General features: G+C 33.0%; 1 protein-coding gene across 1 annotated transcript in view; it reads right to left on the bottom strand.

Annotated features, from left to right (window-relative positions):
• gem (transcription factor CP2 like gemini) overlaps nucleotides 1–23950 on the bottom strand; it is a 103433-nt gene that overhangs the window by 14821 nt on the left and 64662 nt on the right. The window contains exon 9 of the mRNA XM_072522725.1: nucleotides 23507–23577. Within this exon, the coding sequence (XP_072378826.1) occupies nucleotides 23507–23577 (71 nt within the window). The remainder of the gene's footprint in view (nucleotides 1–23506; nucleotides 23578–23950) is intronic.

Genomic DNA, 23950 nt, shown 5'->3' with positions numbered 1-23950 from the left:
AAAAGCAGGTAGATTTTCCCTCATCGGTCAGTCGAGCTTGCCTCTTCTACTGTAGACCTAGTCGGTGCTATTATTGTTCCTACTAAGTTATTGTTTTATTTCTGATTTCTTATATACCATTTTTATTTTAGCATTATTGTATATTCAGACCTTTTCAGGTTAGAATATTATTTTGATCTATATTTGTTCATATACTGATTGTTTGATATTTTAATTGGTTATTTTGATTGTTTATTTTTCTTGTATTTTGTGTCTAAGTTGTTCTTCCGTAAGTTAAGAACACTTAGAAATATTTATCTTGCTTTTTCTATTTTATATTTTGATTTGTACTTTGTCTAAGTAGTTCTTTCCGGTAAGTCAAAGAACTCTTAGAAATATTTCTCTGAATATTTGACTTGTTATTTTAATTGTTTGTCTAAGCCGTTCTTTTCCGGTAAGTCAAAGAACTCTTAGAAATATTTTCATAATCATTGTTGCATTATTATTTCCGATATTTTATCTAAGATATTTTCTTTCTTAAGTTAAGAAAATACTTAATACATTTGTTTCTTTCATTTTCTCTTTTATGCTAAGTTGTTTCTTCCGTAAGTCAAGAAACACTTAGCAATATTTTCACATCTTTTCTATATTTGATTTTTCTTATTTTCTTTTATAAGTCGTTTCTTCCGTAAGTCAAGAAACACTTATAAATATTTGTGCATTTATTTGATTCTCTTGTTTATTTTCTATTCTAAGTTGTTTCTTCCGTAAGTCAAGAAACACTTAGACATATTTCTATAATCTGTTTCATTTTTTTTGCATTTCACGTTTTATATTTTGAGTATTTTATTTTTCCACTCTAAGTCGTTTCTTCCGTAAGTTAAGAAACACTTAGAAATATTTCCATATTTTACTCTCACATTTACATATTTCATTTATCTATATTTCTGTCCTAAGTTGTTTCTTCCGTAAGTCAAGAAACACTTAGAAACATTTTTTTCTTTGCATTATATTTTTATACCATTTAATTTAATTGTTTACTAAGTTATTCCTTCCGTAAGTCAAGGAATACTTAGATCATTTTTACCTATCTGTTTTCCATTTTTGCTCTGTTACTTTGTAACTGTTCCTTGGAACCGTTACCTATAACAGATATTTGTCACTGGAACTGTTATTTATAACAGCGGTAGCATTTAACCTTTCTACCAGCGACAAACCAAAGATGGTGAATACCCGATCCAATTCCGGGGATAGGAAGAAGCCCGAAGAGCCGGCGATGGGTCCTACAGGCCCAAATGCCCCCTCTCGGCAACATTAACACGTATACATGTAAAGGCGGCGCCAGGTATGCGGTATTTAGCAAACACTGAACAGTGCTTGCTAAATATCAAATATTTGAGTGCTTGTTAAAGTGTTCGTTAAACGGCAAGCACGTTGCACCACATATTCGAGATTTTTCGTGTATCGAGTCACTATGAGAACAACAAATATATTCTAACTGAGCAAATAAGATACAGAATGGATAGTGATACAGAGCTTATTTTAAATTCAGCTGCTTTTGTCATTATGTCTGGTAGAAGTTTATTATTAAATAGCAAAAAAAAGCCAAGAAGAAGGATAAGATGGTGGATGGTGTCAGATAATCAAAGTAGACAACGGTAAGTATTAAAATGCCAGAATGTTTTATTTACATGTACGTAACAAGATAATAGGATTTAGGTACAGTGGCACAAACTTATTGGCAGATCTGCTAAAAGAACTATCTGGAAAATTTCAAAATTTTTGTCGAATGTCCAGTGAAGATTTTACTTATCTACTTTCTAAAGTGCGACCAATAATTAGTAAGAAAAATACAAAGTGGAGAAATGCAATTCCAGCAAATGAGTGCCCTGGCATAAAAGATTCGTATTCAGGTTTATTTTCATATGCATCCAAAAATTGTAAAATATTTCCATTGGTCCACTCCATATTTACTATTTTCAGTATTTTCTACACTCTGTGACAATAACTAATAGTTATTTATTGTACAAGACGATAAAATTGTACTTTATCTTCGAGAGCGTTTTTTAGCGTCCAGACATCAGTCGAGCCGCTAATTATGCTCGAGAAGATAATGCGATTTTATCGTCGTGTGCAATACAACATTTTTTTCTATAGCAAGACTTCAAGTTCAGGAGAAAAATAGAATTTCAAAGAAAATTATAATTTTTAGCACAAGAATCGCAATTGTGTTGCTCCGTTGCTAGGGATATGAATTACTTTGTCAACAAATGTCAAACAAATGTTACGTTTTGGTTTTTGCGGAGAATATTGTTGCGTTTTGTGTACAAAGTAAATAAATACGAAATGGACGGAAAAGAATTGACACAAGAAAAGGAAAACCTGCCATCAGATGTAGAAAATGCAGCGTTGGAAGCAGAAAGTTTATTGTGGGCACACAAATCTAGAATGATGTATGAGAAAGAATACCAGTCTTTTAAAAAGTGGAAAAGCATTAAAAATATCAATGGCGTGTGTGAAAAAATACTTCTGGCGTATTTTTCTGAAAAGTCGAAGAAAGCGATGCCATCGTCATTATGGTCGTATTATTCGATTCTGAAGCGTACGTTGTTGGTGAATGAAAATTGTGACATTTCTAAATTCAGCAAGTTAACCACCTTACTAAAAAACCTGAGTGGAGGATACAAAGCTAAAAAGTCCAAAATCCTGGAGTCAGATGACATTATTAAATTTCTGACAGAAGCTCCTGATGACGTCTATTTGTTGATGAAGGTTATTGCTATTTTTGGTGTGCATGGAGCGACTAGGTCCGATGAATTGTACAAGTTAGAAGTGTTTAACGTGGACGACAGAAAATCGATGATAATCGTTTCATTATCTGATACTAAAACCAAACAGGAAAGGTCGCTTTGTATTACTGAGAAGAAAAGTGGACTGAGTTTCTTGGAAATTGTGAGAAAGTATATTGCCTTGCGCCCAAAAAACGTACCTCACAGTAAGTTTTTTGTAAATTACCGACAGCAAAAGTGCACTACTCAACCGGTGGGGATTAACACTATATATAATATCCCCAAGAAGATTGCAGATTTTTTGAAACTTGCAAATTCAGAAATGTACACGGGGCATTGTTGCAGTATCTTACATTGAAGAGTCAACAAGCAATAAGATTGCTGTATCCAAGTGTATACTTAGCGGACCAGAAAATCAATCCAGTACCTCGAATCAAGTGTTTAAGCAAACAAGTACAAGTTGTGATGCTCCAAAAATAGATATTTCTAATAATGTTAATTGTAAAATTTCAGTTGTTTTTAATCCTTAATGTGTTTGAATTTGTAAATTTTATTGAATAAAAAAAAGTTCAAACATTTTATCTACTCTTGCTGTTAAAGTGTCACTTTATCTTCCCTTGCGTTAAAGTGATACTTTATCTACTCAAAACACTTGTTATAGCAACACTTTAACATTAGCTATGGAAAAAACTACTTTAATAAACGATATAAACTTTAACCACTCAAAAACTTACTTATGCTTGCACGAATAAGTGGATGTAAATAAAAATATTCAAACGGCGAATATTTGTTTACTTTGAAGTGTTGAAAAGACCGACAACGTACGGACCCGTCCACACTAATAGGCAAATAACAAGCACTTGTTCAGTATTTACCAAATACCGCATATCTGGCGCCGCCTTAAGGTTGGCTTATTAATGCACTTTGGGCATCTTAATTAAACTATTTTTTTTTTAAATAATTAATACTGTTTTTCTGCTGTTAAAATTTAAACATACTTGAAACTGTCTTTACTAATTATTTGGCTTGAACATGTTAAATATAAAAAACTACTAACTTTATGGCAATAGTGATACATATTGCCGTTCCTAAAATTTATCCATTATATCCCGTTCCATTATACCTCAGAAAATAGTATAAAAGAAGGGGGGCATATGATAACCAAACAAATGAGCATATGAAAGTTAAATTATTATTTTTTTTTTGGGATATTTTCAAGACCAAATTAAGTGGACCAATTTTAAAACCTCTGCTACTGTAGTTCATATTACAACAGTAGGCATACTTGCTAAATGTTGATAGTCACTAAATATTCAAGTTCAATGCGATGTTAATTATTTCTTCAATATCTAGGGTGTAGTTCATCTATGGGTACCACCAGGTAAGACAGTTCATAGATATTACTATTTAGAGGTTTTATAAAGACTCCGTGAAAAAAATTGCAAAAAGATGCACAAAATGAGGAAACGCCTAGATCCTCCATCACGACAACAAGCACTCTATTTGTACACAAGACCTTAACTCAAGGAGTATTTAGCCAAAAACCAGGTCACAGTTATGGGACACCTACAATATTCGTCAGATTTAACACCCTGCATATTCTATATATTCCAAAAATCAAATTCTGTTTGAAAGGAATCCACCACAAGTCACGAGAGAACATAAAACAAAAATCTGCACAACTACTCCACAGTCTGCCACAAGTTGAGCACTGATTCAATTCGCACAGTAGATTTGCATGGAGCAACGTAGGGATGCGAGAAGAGTATATTGTAGAGGAAAAATGAAAAATTATAAAAAAAACAGTAAATAAAATCGCACAACTACTGATTCACACTGGAATCTTTATATTACTGTATAAAATTTAAAATATTCTAGTATAATAATAAATTCAATTTTGTTAATTATATAATTTATTTTTAGATAGTAATGTCTATTTTTAACTTAATATTAAAGACAGTGTGTTTTAATTCTAAATTAAAATCCAAAATATATTGAATTCAGGCTGCTAAAACATTGAGCTTGCCCTGTAAGAGTGCATTCCATTGAACATGAGACCATCAGTGTTTGCATCAATTAAATATCAACACAAAAAACGTTAACGACATAGCAATTTAACAATCAAACAGATAGACCTCCATCCTGTTTATTACGTCGTATTTTTAGATTCAAATTACATTAATTTAAATTGAAGCTAAATATAGATTTAGAAAGTGTAACACACTGTGTCAAGATGGAATTAAATGAAATAAATTGATTGTTTTGATTCCATATTGTGACATTCCTTAGTATTCATATTTGAGAATCTAATAAGCTGCATAAGAATTTTCCTATGTTTTCATCAAAGATCATCTGTTCATATGTAGGTTTTACGACTATACAATGTTGTCTAATGCCTAATCGTCTAGGTAATCTCGAAACTAAGCAAAAAATGTAAACACATTTTCTAAGTTTGATATTTTGGAAACCTCCATTGCTGGTACACAAAAAACTCTTCCTTAAAAAAATGTTGAGTTTACCAAAAGTACAAGCCGAATCTAGCCGCAAAAGTCAACCATGAAATAATATATTTCGTTTTGGCACTGTTGGGATGTTTTTACAATGCATTTGTTTTATGCTTCAAATATAAAGAGAAAAAGCTTTTAAAAAGTACATTTTAATTATACTATTTTATGAATTCTGCAATTTTTAATTTATATGAAACAACAATGAGTAAATATTTTTCTTTTTCGAGATTAATTGCAAACATCTGTTAGAATCTGGCAATTGCTGATTTGGGAATTGTCAAATCTATCCCCTAATCTATCAAAGGGTAATTGCCAAAAAAAATTTCTATTAATTAACTGCAATTAATCTCCAAATAAACAAATATTTACTCATTCTTGTTTTATATAAATCAAAAATTGCAGAATTCATAACATAATATAAACAAAATATAAACAATATAAACAAAAACAAACAAAGCCTTTGACACAGTTGAGCTAAGCAAAATATTACAGGCGCTTAAAGAATGCAGGCTAGATTATAGATATACTAAATTATTATACAAAATATACCTGCAGGCAACAACCACTGTCAGATTACATACTAACAGTAATCGCATAAAAATAGAACGGGGGGTTAGACAAGGAGACCCAATGTCACCTAAACTTTTTAATACGGTGCTAGAACATGCTTTTAAGAATTTGGATTGGATGACAAAGGGAATAAAAATAGATGGAGAATATCTAAACAACTTACGTTTCGCCGATGATATACTTATAATAGCTGAAGATCTAGGTATGGCAAGAGAGATGGTACAGGCACTCGTTGTGGCTACAGAAAGTGTAGGTTTAAATATAAATATCTCGAAAACAAAAATCATGACCAATTTGGTACCCAACCAGAACATCAGTATTGGTGGAAAAGAAATAGAACTCGTAGATAGATATAAATACCTGGGACATGAAATTATGATTGGCAGGGATAACCAGACTCATGAACTGAAGAGAAGAATCGGCCTTGGGTGGGCAGCATGAGAGAAACTTTTAAAAGTGAGCTGCCCACATGCCTAAAGAGAAAGGTATTTGATCAGTGCGTCCTCCCAGTCTTGACGTACGGAGCAGAAACACTTACCTTAACAAAAGCAGCAGCTACCAAACTGAGAGTCACGCAGAGAAGAATGGAGCGGTCCATGTTAGGAATAACTCTGCGAGACAGAATAACCAACGAAGACATCAGGAGAAGAACCGGAGTGACTGACATCATCGAGAAGATAGCCAGACTAAAATGGAGATGGGCAGGACACATAGCCAGAATGACAGATGGGCGATGGACAAAGAGGTTATTGGAATGGAGGCCAAGGGAAGACAAGAGAAGCGTCGGTCGACCACCTACAAGATGGACTGACGATTTAAGAAGACTCGATAAAAACTGGATGAGAGCGGCGCAAGATAGACGGGGTTAGAAACATGAGGAAGAGGCCTATGTTCAGCAGTGGACTCTTGAGACTGGATGATGATGAATATAAACAAAATGCACTTTTCTAAAGCTTTATCTTTTTATATTTGAAGCATACAGCATCTACATTATAAAAACATGCCAACACTACAGAATAAATAACAACCAGAATGCCCACTTTCAGATGCCGCCTTTGAAGTGTGTCAGCACGCGATCGCCATATTTTAAACGGAAACACAGACTCGGATTGAGAAATTTTTAGAGATTAATAATTTAGTAAATTTGAAATAATTGCATATTATGTCTATGGTAGCCGTAAATCAATTAAACTGGGTTAATTTTTCTATACACACCAGATAAAATTTCACTGAACAGCACTGGTTCCGTTTAAAACATGGCTGATTCCGTCTGCGCGAACGAGATGCGCGTACTTATCTTGATAAGCAGAGTGGGCATTCTGATTGTTTTACTATTATGTGCCAACACTGCTAAACCGAAATTTTTTGATCCATGTTTGACATTTGCGGATATAATCAGCTTGTACTTTCGGTAAACTCAACCAAAATAAAATTTAAACATCAAGTTATATTTCTATCCAATTTATATGTGGTTAATAGTCTGATATTTCCACTTGTGGTCAATTTAGATTGGAAGTCCTCTTGTAAAATTTGAAGATTTTAATTGGTTTTAAATATTTCCTTAAGGTCAAGTAATAAAATATGTAATTCGGGAAAAAATCTAAAATATCTAATCCAATTTTCAAGGTAAAAGAATAATTTTTATAGCCAAAAATAAGTATTCTTATTAACAATATTTTATTAAAAAAATTACTCTGCCACTGGGTTCAGAGCGTTCCAAATATCTGTGGTTAAATTTAATGTTCATAACATATATTTATTAACCCTTAACTGGAGACGTGCCGTCTGACAGACTACAGCATAAAGAACTTTTAACACTCTGTACAAATAACTCCGCCCATCGGCACATCACTTCATATATTCTTTATATTATTCGTTGACTATTAGTGACCCGACTTAGGTAAAGAAATACGCATATTTGGAAAAGTTATACCCGAAAATCAGTTAGACGACACGTCTGTTAGACGACCCGTCTAGGTTCAGGTTACATTTTGTTTCATTGAAAACGTCGCGTATTTGTTACAATCATGGCCGGTCCATCAAAAAAAAAAATCCGTTTTACCGATACTGATTTTGAAGATACAGCTTTGAAGTGGTTTGACGAATTAGATAGTGACGCTAGTGATGTTGATCAAGTACAAGATGATGTTTATTTGGAATCTGATAGCATATAAATAGAATCTGATAGCGTAAATGCATACATGCTGCACCAAAGTTACAAAAACAATTCTAAAATACCAAAAAAATCTGCTTTTGCTAAAATATTAGCAAAACAATTAGTAGAAGATCATATGAAGCGAAGAATGGGTAATTTTATAGTATAGCGAGTATTCTTGGAATTCCTGAGAATAACCAAGTAGATGATAACGAGCCATTAGTACTAGAGAAGCGATGTTATTTGTGCCCTCGCAAGAAGAACCGTATGACAAAATACCTTTGTGGCCGATGTAGAAAACCTGTGTGTCTTCAGTGTACGAAACCAATTTGTACCGATTGTATGTAACTTTTACAGTTGCTGGACATTTTTTTCAACATCAAAATAATTTCGCGAGTTAATTTTTACGTAATCCAGTATGTGTTAGTGCTTTTCATATAAAAAAACTTACTTGATGTATATTTATTTTTTCACTGTAATGAAAAGTAAAAAATGTGACTGTCACGAACTGTAAATGATTAGCTGTTAGAAAGTCGTAGTTATTTTTTTATACTCTCACGATATTTTGAGTTTCTTTACTGTGTTCAAATGCAAATACAAACAGCTTTTAGAGTACTATTAAATATATTAAAAAAGTTTGTAAGTTTAGTTCTTATCCCCTCTCCTACATTGTAGACTGTCAGACGGCATGTCTCTCTGTGTGTATTAAAATAGGGTCTATCCAGTTGAGGGTTAATAAGGAAGTTAGAACAACTTCATTTTTAATGTCTAGATTCTTCACTAGAATGATTTTAAATAAGAAATATGTGCACTCCAAAACTAAAACAGCGAATTTACTCCCGATGTCATTTAGAAACAAGATTCGTCAAATAGAAAATAAAAAAACCTACACTTTTTGAGATATTGAAAAATAAAAATTTTTATGATTTTTTCGTTTTGTTTTCAAGTGATCCGTAACCTGTTTTTACATGTAATTAAAAAAATGGACGTTTTTCACATTTGGTCCCAGTGAAGATAGCCTCAAATGGGTTTGACAGAATGAAATATTGGTGTTTGGCAGTGTTGAAATTTACGTTACAAATGAAACATACGCAACCAAAAGCAATAAGATATTTAAAAACTAATACTTAACAATTACCAAAAAAAGAAAAAGTAAATAGTAAAATGGCGGTATAAATGATGAAGTTAAAAAGACATCTGTTGCAATCTGGCAACTGGTGGTTTGAGGTTCCTGGCTCTATTGCTAAATCTATATGCTAGCCTATCAAAGAGCAATTGCCAAAAAAAAATTCCAATAATTAATTGAAATTAATATCAAACGAAACAAATATTAATTCATTAATGTTTTATATAAGGTATAAAATTGCAGAACCCATAAAATAATATAATAAAAATGTACATTTTAAAAGCTTTATCTCTTTGTATTTGAAGCATATAACATATACATTATAAAGGCATGGCAACACTGCCAACGCAATATTTCTTTCTGTGAAACTTAATTGACAGCTAATTTGGGGCTATCTTCACTGGGACCAAATGTGAAAAACGTCTAAAAAAATTATTTAAATAGATTAATAACTTTATTTTTATAGGGGCATTTCCAATCCAGGAAATATCTGCACACTGAGAAAGTACAGACAAATAGAGTGAATTTTGTAAAAAAAATTATCTAATAATAAATACTTATCCATATTACGGGGGTTGTCAGATATCTATCAGAAAAGAATATACGATAACCACATTATTCAGTAGGAAAGATACTTCATAAAGAACTAGCCAAACAAATTGGGACTTTTCCAAACTGACCATCTCCCGTATTATAAATATATCCAATATATCAATACCTTACTTAAAAATGACAACTATAAGCTATATTGACACTATACTATCAAAGAATATAGACGCTTATAAGCGTCTATATTCTTTGATACTATGCCCACAAACACTGATACATAATAAACCAGATTTCATAATAAATAATAAACTAAATACAACAAGATGTTCAATATGAACAAATATAGAGATCTTGAGATATAAATAATGAGACAATGGAGAATGGAAAATATCCAGATCCATAATATGATACGTATTATTCTCTTTACTACTGGTACTATAAGACCAGAAATCAGAATTCTCATGACATCCAGATGAATAAAAATATTAGTGAGATATGCTTTAGCATTCTAGGTCACCTAGGCATCATCCCTTTATACCACTAATGCAGCTTAAGAATTTAAAAGGGTAGTCTGGTATTATTTTTTTGAGTCTACCATATACAATGAAAGTAACAGGGCCAGTGTTACACTTCAACTGCCTATTATTGTACCAAGGAAATAAAAATCCAAGGAAAATAATAAAAAGGAATGAAAACTGATCCTGAAACAGTCTATGACCCACAATGTGCCAAGGATGATGAGTGGTTCTTTTGAATTGGTATCACCATAATATGATAGTAGTTAGCAATTATATTAACCACTATATTTTTTCTTCTTTCTCTAACAATTTATCAGTTATCACCTCCCTACACTACACTACTGTTATTTGTTTCTTATCTCTAAAATTGCAATAATGAAGGACTGTGCAATAATTATAAAGCTAAGTGGTATGAAGTGATATAAAAATAAAAAAAATATCTTATTTAATTTTAATATTATATTATTATTATACATAAAGACTTAATAAAATAGAGGTAGGTACTTCAGTCATAAAACAAATAATTGTGGATATTGATAGTAGATATTGTAAAAATTAGAAAAAAAACTAGTTAAATGTATTAGCTCATTTATAAACATTTGATTAGAGCAGAATTTTACAGTTTTTACACCTAAAAAATTATTGCTATTTACTTGCGATGTAATTGTAATATTGACAAAGGTCATGATAAAAAATTTAAATGTTTTAACACGCCTCTAAGGTCAACGTTGCCACGTTTTTACTTTTCATAGTCTTACATGTCTAGGCTACAATATTGTATACAAACTACAAACTGTTCTTTATGTAACATATTCTTTATAAATTATCAAAATTATTATATAAATATAAACCTTTAAAACGGTCATCAAATATCGCGTAAAAGATGTAAATATATCATGTAAGAATAAAATTATGCCAAAGAATTACTTTTAGATGAAAGAAAATAAAAAAAACAGCAATACCTACATATGCACTGTCCGTAGATGGTGTTTGACATTAATGGCATTTTTCTTCAACAAAGTTCGCAAATTCGGCGAATTCAATCTTTGCAAAGAGTTTTTGTGTCTGGAATTTCTCAAGTGAGGATGAACTCGCAGACTCATTCTCTTTCCCACGAGTCTTGCTTGCTCCAAGTTTCCAGAAAAAGTGTGAAAAAATTGCGCCTGTACTACACAGTCAGTCTGAGTAATTGTCATGGTGTGTATTAACAAGAAAAAACTATTGTTTTCACCCATATTACTTTCAAATAAGGGCTAAGGACGTTCTTCCGTGACAAAAGTACAAATCTCTCCAATTGCTGCAAGCCCCTAGGAGGCTATACTTCTTGTCATCTGAGTAAAAAATCTTGTGCGACCATAAATTGGTATAGACGATATTTTTGTAAATGCTCGTTTTTAGTGACATCAAAAAATAAGGGAATCGTTGCCACCATTCCTGTACCATCAAAATAATCGAACGTACCGATCATATAAACCTCCGAGTATCCACTTGTATCCACCAACACTAAAATTAACTATTTTTATTGCCGTCAACGTAAGATCATACTAGGATAACACTGATTTAATTTCATTAAAGTCTCCCAATTCAAACGCTATTATATGAACTAAACAAACGAAAGAACGGGCTATGTTCGGATATGTTTTGAATTAACCGGTTACAGCTGGTTTTGCCGGGTTTTAGCGGTTCAAGGCGGAACGCTCACGAGCGAGAAGCGAATAAATTTACCAGTTACCAGTAGTCGTGGGCTCTCAAGGAGCATTTTTTAAAGTTCAGTATAGAGATGGGGATTCCGAAATGTAAAATTGGTTCCCGTGATATTGTAACATAACTAATAATAAAATGCGGTTTGGAGATAATGATTACTATCCTGATTTAATATTGTGTTAGTATAAAAAATAAAAATATATTACAAAAAAAGAGAATATAGAATTGGCAGTTTAAAAATTTATTCTGTTGTTTTTTAAGACAATCGATTAATTTATAATAAATATATACCTTTAATATGCTCTCTAGCTGCTAGAGATATGCTCTCCTTCAATCCATGCTGCAAGGAAAAATATTTGGAAAACGAGGTCCAGGAAGAAGAAGAACATCTTGGTTAAGGAACCTCAGAATCTGGTTCAATACAACATCTGTGTAGCTTTTCCGCGCTGCTGCAGATAAGATAAAGATTGCGAGGATGATCGCCAACATTCGTAACGGATAGGCACATCAGGAAGAAGAAGAAGACATATTCGAATGTAAAACAAACCCACCAGAAAATTTAACAAACAAAACCTAATTGATAATGTCATCAAGTGCCACCAATCACGCACTTCGATGTTCATCGCCCTTCCTTCTGGAACATATAATTAAATTTGATTGGTTGAGAAATGAAGGAGTTTCACGTGGAAGTTGATTTGTCTTTGAATATGGGACATTTTCGGATCTCAAGTCAGTAGTGTCAGTAGTGTCTAACTCATGGTTTTACCCGTGTAGGGTAGCTCCCTAGAGCACTTTGCTCGAAGGGCTCTGTTTCTTTCTAAGACTCTGAAGCTGAGTTTTTTTCTTCTTAGAAAGAATGTGTTTTATTTCCACCACCTAATAAAACCATAATGGCATTGTTTCTTCAAGATAATGCCACAATAAGAGCGTACCGGCCAACTACGCAATATAACACCATATTGCGCAATAGTTGGACAAATTAATAAACATGGAAACTTGTACCAAGTTGCAATCAGTTTTTCATACGTTTATTAATTACACCGGAGACGACAATAATAATTGAAACTGTCTACTTTAGATATCTCTAAACTTTGCTATTTTGACCATTCTCTATTAAATTGTTACTGTTACTACATGTTGTTATACTCTTGGCTTATTTGTCCTTTAAGTTAAGTGTAAATGTTTTTGTGCTATTAACTATCACTGGTATAATAAACTGTGAATGGACTTTTTATTAGTACTAATAACAATTTTGAAACATTTATTTTGCGGCTCAAGTCTAGTCCAAAGCAGTCCCTGCGTCTCTTTTTAATTTGCCGAGTTTATCGATCACGCGCCTAAATGACCAAAGAAACCTGGTCCATCAGAAAGAGATGCAGGGACTGATTTGCGTCAGTTTTCTCTATCACACTGGGAAACGGGACTGTATTTCAACAGTCAGTCTATTTATATTATAAATGTTTATGGTTCCTACAGATAGCTGATAGCACATAGACATATAATACAAGATAGACTGACTGCTGCAATACAATCGTGTTCCCCCAGTGCAACAGAAAAAACTGACGCAAAGCAGTCCCTGTAACTCTGTCTATTGGACCGGGTTTACCGACCACGTGACCTTCTCATTGGTTATTTACATCACATGGTTGATAAACCTGGCAAGTTAGAAAGAGATGCAGGGACTTCTTTTCTGTTGCACTACGGGAACGGGCTGGTATTGCAACGATCAGTCTATCTTGTATTATATGTATATGACGGTGCCTATATTTCTAACCTATAATCTATAAGTGACTCAAAAATTTCAAAAATACACACAGAAACCTTTGTTTTACTGTTTTAATTGATGCAATTTTATTTTATTAATAAACTGCTTGTGAATATTTTGTTACTTTGAAGTTACAATTAATATTGGCTATGAGCACGTATGCTTGTTTTTATAGTAACTTCCAATCGAAGTCAAAATTTGACCAACATAACACAACATTTTTAATATTGTTCATTTCAAATGAACTTGATAAACGGCAAACTTTTACGCAAGTTTGCGATTGTAAGTCTTATTAACTCTAATAGTATTATTTATAGTCAACTATGTTGTCAGTGGAGGGTTTTAATTTATTGTGGGTGTTAAAAGGAAACTTTTTAAAAAGTGGGTTTTATAAGGAGAAAATATTGAGAACAGCGCCAGTCTGTTTAGGATAAGTGAAAAAATCACAGTTAATGAAATATCGCACATCTCTATTTACTAATTCAGAACGTAAAGAGGACGATCGTTTGCTATCACTGGCGGTGGCGATCGCATTTGCGTTTGCGTTTACTACGCGCAACAAAGCTAAATCAGGAATACTAGAGTAAAGTTAAATTCCGGCCACTGTTGTCAGATGATCGAAAATTGACTAAATCTCGTACTTATCTACGCTCAGATAAAGGCGAAAATTTACTAACATTAGAAATATAAATAATAGGATCAAGGTTATTTTTTTATAGAAAATTTAAAAAGATAAAATACACATGTAAATAATGAATATTCAAAGGATACTTTGAAATACAAAATTACGTGTGTCTCCAAATGTTAAAAAATACATAAAAATATAAAAAGCCTGAATACAGTGGAAAATAGTTTTTCGGCACTGTAAATATGCATTACAAAAATTTAAACAAATTATAAATTTAAATAGGTACGTACATCCAAAACTAACGCTACATAAAAACAAAGGGTTTAAAGAAAGCTTTAATTAAGCTTACGCCTAAATATAAATGACTACATTGATGAGAATCTATAGCTATAGTACGCATTTACAGTAGATAGGGGAGCCTGGGTAACAATAACAATGAGACATGGGTAACAGTGAGACATTTGAAATATCTTCCGACCTATTCAGGTTTCATAGTTGACACTTCCTGTGATTGTCTGTTTTATCGCCAACTGTCGATTTATAATATGTTTAGTGAATAAGCAGTAAGCAGCGTTAGTTTATGTTTGGAAGTGGTCGTGTGTGTTTGGTTGACGAAAAGTAAATTAAAAAAGGTATTTGAGAATTTTTTATAAACGTTTGTTTAATATCAGCAGTTTTGTAGCATTCCTGTAATGTTGTGTCTGGATTAGTTAACACGATGTAATTCTTAAATAATGCAAATTATAATGTGTCACTGTCTATAGATCTAAAAAAATTATATTTTTCATTTTTCTTCTAGACATCTTTAAAAGGAACTTAAAATACCTAGAAATCCACCGAGGAAAACTAATCGCGGAACATTCTCTGAGGATATGTAATATGAGGTTGCAGTATTAGATTTGTTGCAAAACGGGAAAAATCAAGTTTTCAATCCCTGTCTAGGTAACTAATAATTACTCTCATTAATACTTCACAGATAGTCATAAGATACTAACTGTTCTCAGATATGTCAAAAAAGAAAAAACATTGCAGATGAATCCATTAGGTATACACCTAACTATTCTGTAAATAAGGTAGTTCGTACCGAGCAAGAGAAAGTCTTAGCAGATTACCTTATAAAATGCTCCGATTTCTTAAGGATTACCTCTTACTGATTGCAGGAAACTGGCGTACAAATTGGCATCCACAAACCATTTGAAAACGCCACCGACATGGTCCCATAATAAAACGACAGGAGAAGAATTGAAGAGAAATTTTATACGGAGAAATGCAATCATGTCCATGAGAACCATGTAGTTTATCAAGGGCTACATCATTTAATCGGCACAACCTAAATAAATGTGAAAAAGGAGGAGGAGAAAAGGGCGCGCTTGTAACAACATGTGCAATTTGAAGTGCTTTAGGGAAATCATCTCCCACCTGCAATGGCTTTCCTAGGTGTCCATTTTAAGGAGCATATGATTGTTGGTGCTCCACCCGATACTTTAGGACTTGCGCCTCCTTCTGAGTGGATGAATGCTGAGCTATTTTTCAAAATAATGGAACACATCCAGTTCAAAGGAAAACCCAAATCTTTTACTCTATGACAATCATGAAAGCCACCTGTCTATCCAAGTGATAAAGGTGGCCAAAGAAAATGGCGTTACTATCGTTACCTTTCCAGCGCATTCAACGAATAAGTTGCAGCTTTTAGATGTAGGCGTTTTTAAGCCTTTCAGCTTAGCTTATAATGCTGCCGTAGATAGCTGGCTAATGCATTATCCTAGAAAGCCAGTTACGATTTATGAGGCTACAGCTTGTGTAGGAGAAACACATCAACGAGCAATGACTCCCGCAAATATTACCTCAGCCTTTAAAAAATGTGAAATATATCCTTTCAATAGAGAAATATTCACAGATATTGACATTTTGCCCTATTCTGTCACTGACAGACCCCAAATGCCGTTAGCTAACCGAACCCCTCTCCGTAATCCAGTAAATCAGGAAGCTGAAGAAGTAGCTACCAAGTTCTGAAGAAATTAGAAGATCACCTAAAGGCTAAACCACGAAATGAAATATCCAAAGTTCGAAAGAAGGGAAAAACGATAGTATATGATACTCCTGTGAAAATTGAGCTGGAATAAAGACAGAAACAAAAAAATCAAAAAGCAATAGAACAGAAGAGTGTTATTCTTCTGCTTCTTCTTCTTCTTTTTTCTCTTTATAAGCAATTCTGCTTGTTTATTGGCGGATTAATACCTCTATGGAAGGTTGTCACTCCATCTTTTGCGCGGTTGTCCGATACTTCTTCTGCCGATTGGTGACATATCTCTTGCTATTTTGACGACACAAGTCTCCTCCATTCTGCTTATGTGGTTATTCCATTCTTTTTTCTATTTTGTGTCCATTCATTTATACACTTTACGTTACATTTTCTTCTAATGCCTTCACTTCTCTTTCGATCTCTCAGCGTATTTCCTGTAATTCTTCTCAGGACTCTCATCTCTGCCGTTTCCAGTAGCCTTTGCTTTATGGCTGTGTCGGGTTTTGTTTCTGAGACATATTTCATTATTGGTCTTGATAAATTCTTGACTTCATCTCAGTGTTAATGTGTCTGTTTCGCCATATAGTGTTATTAAGGAATCCTGTCAGTCTATTTGATTTTTGTACTTGATCTCTCACTTCTTTGTCCAGGTCTCCATAGCTAGACAGTGTAATTCCCAGGTATTTTATTTCCATTACTTGTTCAATCCTGATGCCATCAAGATAAAAGATAGTGATGAAGAGGATCAAGAAGAAGAATGGTATTCTGATACATCATCTGACCGATTTGAACCTGAATTAGATCCTACAGCGTTTGAAGATTTATCGAGAACTCCTAAGGTCGAGGATTGTGTTCTGGTAGAATTCAAACCGGAAAATACAAAAGCAAAGTCTGTTTACTATATCGGAAAGCTACTTTGTTGCGCAATACAGACCAATGAGGCGGAGGTAACTTCTATGAGGAAAAGTCTGAAAATTGAGTCGAAATTTTATTTTCTCGCAATTCCAGATATTGTCACAATTTCAATGAAGGACATTAAGAGGATATTACCAAAGCCACTTAACTACGGCTATACTAAACGACAAAATTAGTTTTTCTATTTCGAGTTAAATTTTAATTTGATCAATATGCATTAACACTGCTTCGTTCTCTCCTTACAAGACATTTTTATGTACTTTTGACACAATATGTACTATTTTCGTTGTATTATTTTGTTAAAAATAAGTATTTTGCATATTAAACTTGGTTTTTTAGTTTTTTTAACGTATACATTTATACTGTCTCATTGTTACCCAGCCATGGGTACACACGGGTAAATTACGTCTTTCCGTACAACCTTTTGAAATATATATTTTACAAAAACCTTTTCCTAATAATAACAAATACAATAATAAAAAAAAGAATTTTTTGAAGCCATTATGTTTTTATAAACAATGTTATTGCTTTATTAAACACAAATATTTATTTAATAAATATTTCTTTATAGATTTATAAACCAGTAAGTATGACGTATAATATATATTATATTTCATTGTCAATACGAAAAACATGGCGGCAGATGAAAAGCTCTATTACTAGCAGAGTACGACCACTCGGTTGTACGTTTAACACCATATCATTCAGAACTTAACGCTATTGAAAATATATGGCCATTAAAAAAAATAAAGTAGCGGCAAAAAACCTCAGCATCACCTTTAAATTAGTAGATAATCAAGAGATAGCAAACACAAGGCTAAATGAAATCATGTCGGAGATTTGGGCAAATACTTACAGATATGTTAAAAAAAACTGAAGATGAGTATTTCAGTGGAAAATTCATTATGGATGAAGAGAATTTATCACAAATTTGGAAGCGAGTCTGAAACAGAACTGTTTAATAGAGAAGAGGACAGCAACAACGACATATAAACGCAAATCCATTTTGCTGAATTTTAAATCAAAATCCTACTTTTTTTCTATCAGAAGTTGATTTGTTGTTTATTTTCCGTCTAAGACTTTTTTCAGATCTTCAGTTCTTGAGATGTTGGCATACAGACTACTAAAGATAAGCTGAGTCGAGAGTGTCAGAAACAAGGGGGTCCTTAGATGGCTAAACCAAAGAACACAACTGGTCAATGTAATAAAGAAACGCAAGCTAGAATACTTCGGTCACATTATGAGACACTCGGAAAAATATAAACTTTTATTTATCCCATCATTCAGGGAAACGTCCAAAGTAAACATGGTGCTGCTAGAAGAACAGTATGGCTAAAAAATCTAAGACAATGGTACGGAAAATCGACTACATCATGACTTAGAGCTGCTGCTAATAAAGTCGCGATAACGAATATGGTAGCCAACATGGGTCATGGAACTAGAAGAAGAATGTTTTTCTTAGTATGAAAATTTAATAATCTTTTGAAGTATAAATAGTGGATTACCTATGTTAAAAATAACCTGCCTTATTAATAGGTTTTGTCACAAATTGTTTAAAAATTATATATAATCGTATGTAATCACGTCCTATTTCAAATTATACCTTAATCCGCCCGTACCGCATCTAATGCAGAATTCGAAGGTAATATTTTGCAGTTTATATGATCTGTACTTTACACTACGTGCAGACCTGACCCTGTTGCACAATTCAGTATGAAATCAAAATATGCAATATTTTTAGGATGCATTTTTTCTTTTTCGGGCATACGTATTTTCACAACATCCTTCATAGCAGATCTAAACTATAATGCTTTGGAACTATCTTAACAGGCCAGCCCAATAACAGTGAAAAGATTTAAAAAAGAATAATATATCAAAACAGATAGATATATGTTTCTAATAAAAAGCAAAAATCTGTTAAAAGGCTGTAAATAAGGGTGCAGCGAACGATAATAAGGACGATAGTTAAACACGTCTATAACGTGGAATAAATATTTCCCAAGTTTGTGTAAAGAATAGGGGCCGATCTAAAATCTTGAGATATACATGCATTAGACATGCATATAAACGCAGACTTTGACAATGAATAGAAATTACAACATCCAATAAATCCATGAAATCCGTAACCTTCAATTACATTTGTATATAAATGTACACCAATCAAATTTTAGATCCAAAAGTTAATTGATTCATTAGACATTATTGATTCCACTTCTCTACACTAAAAATCAAATGGTTATCCAAAAGTCTAGCACCATTAAAATAAATATGATAAAGAAATACTACTTTTTCCACCCAACCCAATCAGACAGCGACTCCTAGGCATGGCTTCAGGAATACTGAAGAAAGATAGAAAGGAGGAAGTTATCTAGTATATATATACGTTTTATCTATTGCTTCTTATCTGAAACTTGTTTCGTAACAGTCAAAACTTTGTTGTTTTTTAAGAAATAAGTACCTTACATGTTACAATTTAAAAGTCTTAAATTTCTTAAATTTAAAGTAAAACGGGAAAATCCCAATGGTTGGCTCAATACCATAGTTTAAAATAACTTCTCTCTCCAATGGCAATACAGCCCAAATCGGGCCTTGGCCTCCTCCAAACTATGCCTCCAACCTTGTCGGTCCTGCGCCGATCTTCTCCAGGTTCTCACGTCTAGCCAATTTTGCGCGTCCGCTGTCACTTCATCCTCCCATCTTTTCCGTGGCCTTCCTTTTGGTCTTGCGCCCCGCATTTTACTATCTAGGGCTCTTTTCGGCAATCTTTCTGTCTCCATTCTTACTACATGACCAGCCCAGCGAAGTCTCTGAAGTTTAACGAATTCTGAGATCGGTGTCTCTTTGAACAGTTGGTAGAGTTCATGGTTATACCTGGATCTCCATATTCCGTTTTCGTTAATAGGTCCAAATATCTTTCTTAGGACATTTCTTTCGAAGACTTCCAGTTTTCTTTTTGTCTCTTCTGTCATCACCCATGTCTCGCATGCATAACATACTATTGGTCTGATAATAGTTTTGTAGACCCTGATTTTCGATCTCCAGTGTGTGTTTTTGGAGCGAAACACATGATCGAGTGAAAAATAAGCTTTGTTTCCCTTTACTATTCTTCTTTGGATTTCTGGTTCTTCTGTTCCATCCGTGTTTAATGCAACTCCTTTAAAATAACTTACAGAAAAGTAAAGTGTAAAAAACAATTAAAATTTATCCAAAAGGATTACAATATTTCAAAATGGTTTCGGTCTAGTCGGACCATCATCAGTGAAACATTTTAAGAGTAGTTGTAACTAGCTACGTAAATATGTGTAAAAACCTTTAATTTACATGACAATCATGGTTAAATGTGATAAACTAGAGACACGTTGTTATAGGACTTCACCTAAAGGGAACATACATCTTCCCTGCTCGAAAGGAGGACGTCTTTGTGAGATCTTATAACATCGCCCACGTGGCACGTGATAATTTTCTTTTCAATAATTTCTTAATCATTTTTCCTCAGTAAGATTTATAAACGAAATTAAGATATCTTACATATGTACGTGATAATTAATTTAAGGAATTTCATTGCATGATTAGAATCAAACAATGTTGCTACAAATACAAAACCGTTTAAATAATATTTTCTTATATATTTAAAGAACCCAATTGTTTTTAAAAAGTAACACAGTTGGATGAAAAACATCAATCAGACAAGATGCAGTGTGATAGTGGATTAATTGTTTACAATTTGTTGAATGAGTTCTTGTATGAAATATTACTCGTGTTCCACGATATGTTAATTCAAATTCGGGGAACAATTCAAGACAATGTACAGCAAGCACCATTTAACAATTTTCGTAAAAATATAAATCCATGTCAAATCTACAATTTTCTCCGCACCTCTTTTCTCAGTATATCTAATTTAGACTGATACATAGGACACCATAACCAATGCCAAATGTATAAAAAATACATGTGAACAATTTTTAAAAAATTAAATTTAAATAAATTTTATTGTACAACAAATCACAAAATTTATTCCCCCTTGATACATTTAATTTCAATACACCTTTACACATTCAAGTGATCAAGATAGTTTTCAATTAGCGTTATGAGTTTAATTAGCACGAATGAATTTAAAATATAAAATTTAAACGGGGTCTTTTTATTTGAATCGACAATAACGAACAATATAAACTATAATATTATTTAATCGACTTAGATCTCTTCTTCCTTGGGTTACTCTTTAATTTCTTGCTTGTCGGTCCTTTCTTTATTAATTGTTATCCCAAGATAACTACAGTTTCACGTTCCTTTACTGTGTCGTTTTTGGATTCGCCTAAATTTAGGTATGTGCTCTGTGGTCTCTTCACTGAGGTGTTTTGTTTTATTCAGATTTATTGTTACTCAATATTGTTTAAAAAAAAATGTAGAAACATGGGAATAACGGTGGAAGAAAACAAGCTATATACACTTTTCTTTGCGGATGACCAGGTAGTAATTGCCGAAGACAGCTACGATCTTAGCTATATGGTAAGAAAACTGCAAGAAGAATATGAGGTGGCAGGTCTAAACATGAATATGACAACATGTGAATATCTCTCAGTGGGAACAGATGAAATATGTGACCTAGTCTTGGAAGACGACAAAATCAAAGGCGTGCAATCCTGCAAATATTTGGGGGTCATTTTCAACAAGAAGGGAAATAGCGCAGATGAAATCAGGGAAAGAATAAACAAGGGCAGAGCAGCGACCCGTGCCTTAAACTCTCTTCTCTGGCAAAAAACAATTCGACGAGAAACCAAAAAACATATTTACGGTAGTATAGTCCAAAGTATTACACTTTACGGTTCGGAAGTATGGGATGTCACCAAAGCTAATAGAAACAAACTTATGACGACAGAAATGGATTATCTGAGACGAAGCTGCGGTAGATCGAAACTGGAGAGAGTTAGAAACGAACAAATAAGAAACGAAATGAAAATGGAGAGAAATATCAATGATGACATAGAAAGAAAACAATTAATCTGGTTCGGACATGTTAAAAGAATGCCAGAGTACAGATGGCCTAGGAGAGTACTGGAATGGATCCCTCCTGAAAGAAGAAAGAGAGGACGACCACGGAGAAGTTGGCGCAACGATATTGATGAAGCAATGGCGGCAAGAGACTTAGAAGAGGCAACTGCATATGACAGAAAAAGATGGAAATTGGGGGCGGAGAAGCGGCGACAGCCGTAATAAATCCGTTATTATATATATATATATATATATATATATATATATATATATATATATATATATATATATATATATATATATATTGTTACTCCTACCTTTCGGTACTCCTTATCTAATTTCCTTGCCAACTCTATGTTAGCAATATATAATATAGGCGAATAATATAAGTACCTATTCCGTGGCATTTTTTTCCAATTTATCAATCCTGTGTTGTAATTCTGCTTATTGGATGCTCACAGCTAGAGGAGTGCGGTCCCAAGTATTTGAACTGCACTATTTAATGATGTTTCCAACCATTTATATTATTATTGTTGAGAATAGCAGTAGTTCACGTTTACGTTCGCTTCCGCATTGTCTTTGATAATGTATGTGGCAGTTGAGGACGGACAGCCAGGAAAAAATTATTCCAGGCCACGTCCCGTAAACCGCGCATACAATGTACATTGCAAAATACCTGCCGCGAAAATCTGCGCTTAAAACTCATACCATATAAAAAATAATTTATGGTAACTTTGTAAAATATCAAGTATAGACACACAAAAAAAAGTTTGTGACTAAGAAACATTTCAAACTTGTAATTCAAACTTGTCCTCAAACTACTGCAGAAATAAAACTGGCGAAATTTCCTTCAGCAGAAGCTTCTGACATTTAAAAGTATACGAATTAAGTAATTCCCAGATTGAAATAAAATATTAAAGTTGAGCTAAATTATTTCTATTGATTAGTCTACTTTGAGGTACCGACATTAAGGTCAGAAACAGTTTTTATAATTCATTAAATTGACAGATTTCATTGCAAAACAACGTTATCGATTATTATGTGATACAGTACTTTTCAGTTTGTGATACAAGAAGTATTCCGAAATCGATTCCGATAATTTACTCTTAATAGGATATACTCTATAAATAAACTGTAATAAATGGTAATATACCCATCTGCCATGATTTTGTCTGCTTCTCCAACAATATTGACATTAATACACATATCTAAATTATGTAGTACACAACAGAAACATAATTTTCAATATATCTCGATATCTCGAATAATAAATACATTTATCTTACCTATCTATACTGTTAGCATCGGTACTTATAGGTGAGAGAGGTGGTGATGACATTATCACGTCGTTTGGTAACTGAAACAAAGAACAATAACTGTTTAGATATATATAATCTTTACTACACATTGGAATAGAGGTATAAATAAAACAGAATAAAAATAGAGTTTGTTTAATACCGTCCGAACAGTTGATTAGTTAGAGCAATGTAGACTTATATCCAGAACCTAGCAATTTATATTCAGGAGCAGATATAAATTTTGATCACAATTTATTAGTAGCAGAATTTAGAGTACAATGGAAGAAACTGAAAACAAAACACAACTAATTTACTATTTTTATTGGGAATTAACCACAATTTTAGTTTAAGATACGATTATTTTTAAGCTTTATTTTAAATTGTGGCTAATTCTAGTCTCTATACAGCGTGCCACGTTAAGAAAATAACATA

The sequence above is a fragment of the Diabrotica undecimpunctata genome, chromosome 2 (assembly GCF_040954645.1).
Source record: "Diabrotica undecimpunctata isolate CICGRU chromosome 2, icDiaUnde3, whole genome shotgun sequence".
Classification (NCBI taxonomy): Eukaryota; Metazoa; Arthropoda; class Insecta; order Coleoptera; family Chrysomelidae; genus Diabrotica; species Diabrotica undecimpunctata.
This window is presented reverse-complemented; position numbering and strand designations above follow the sequence as displayed.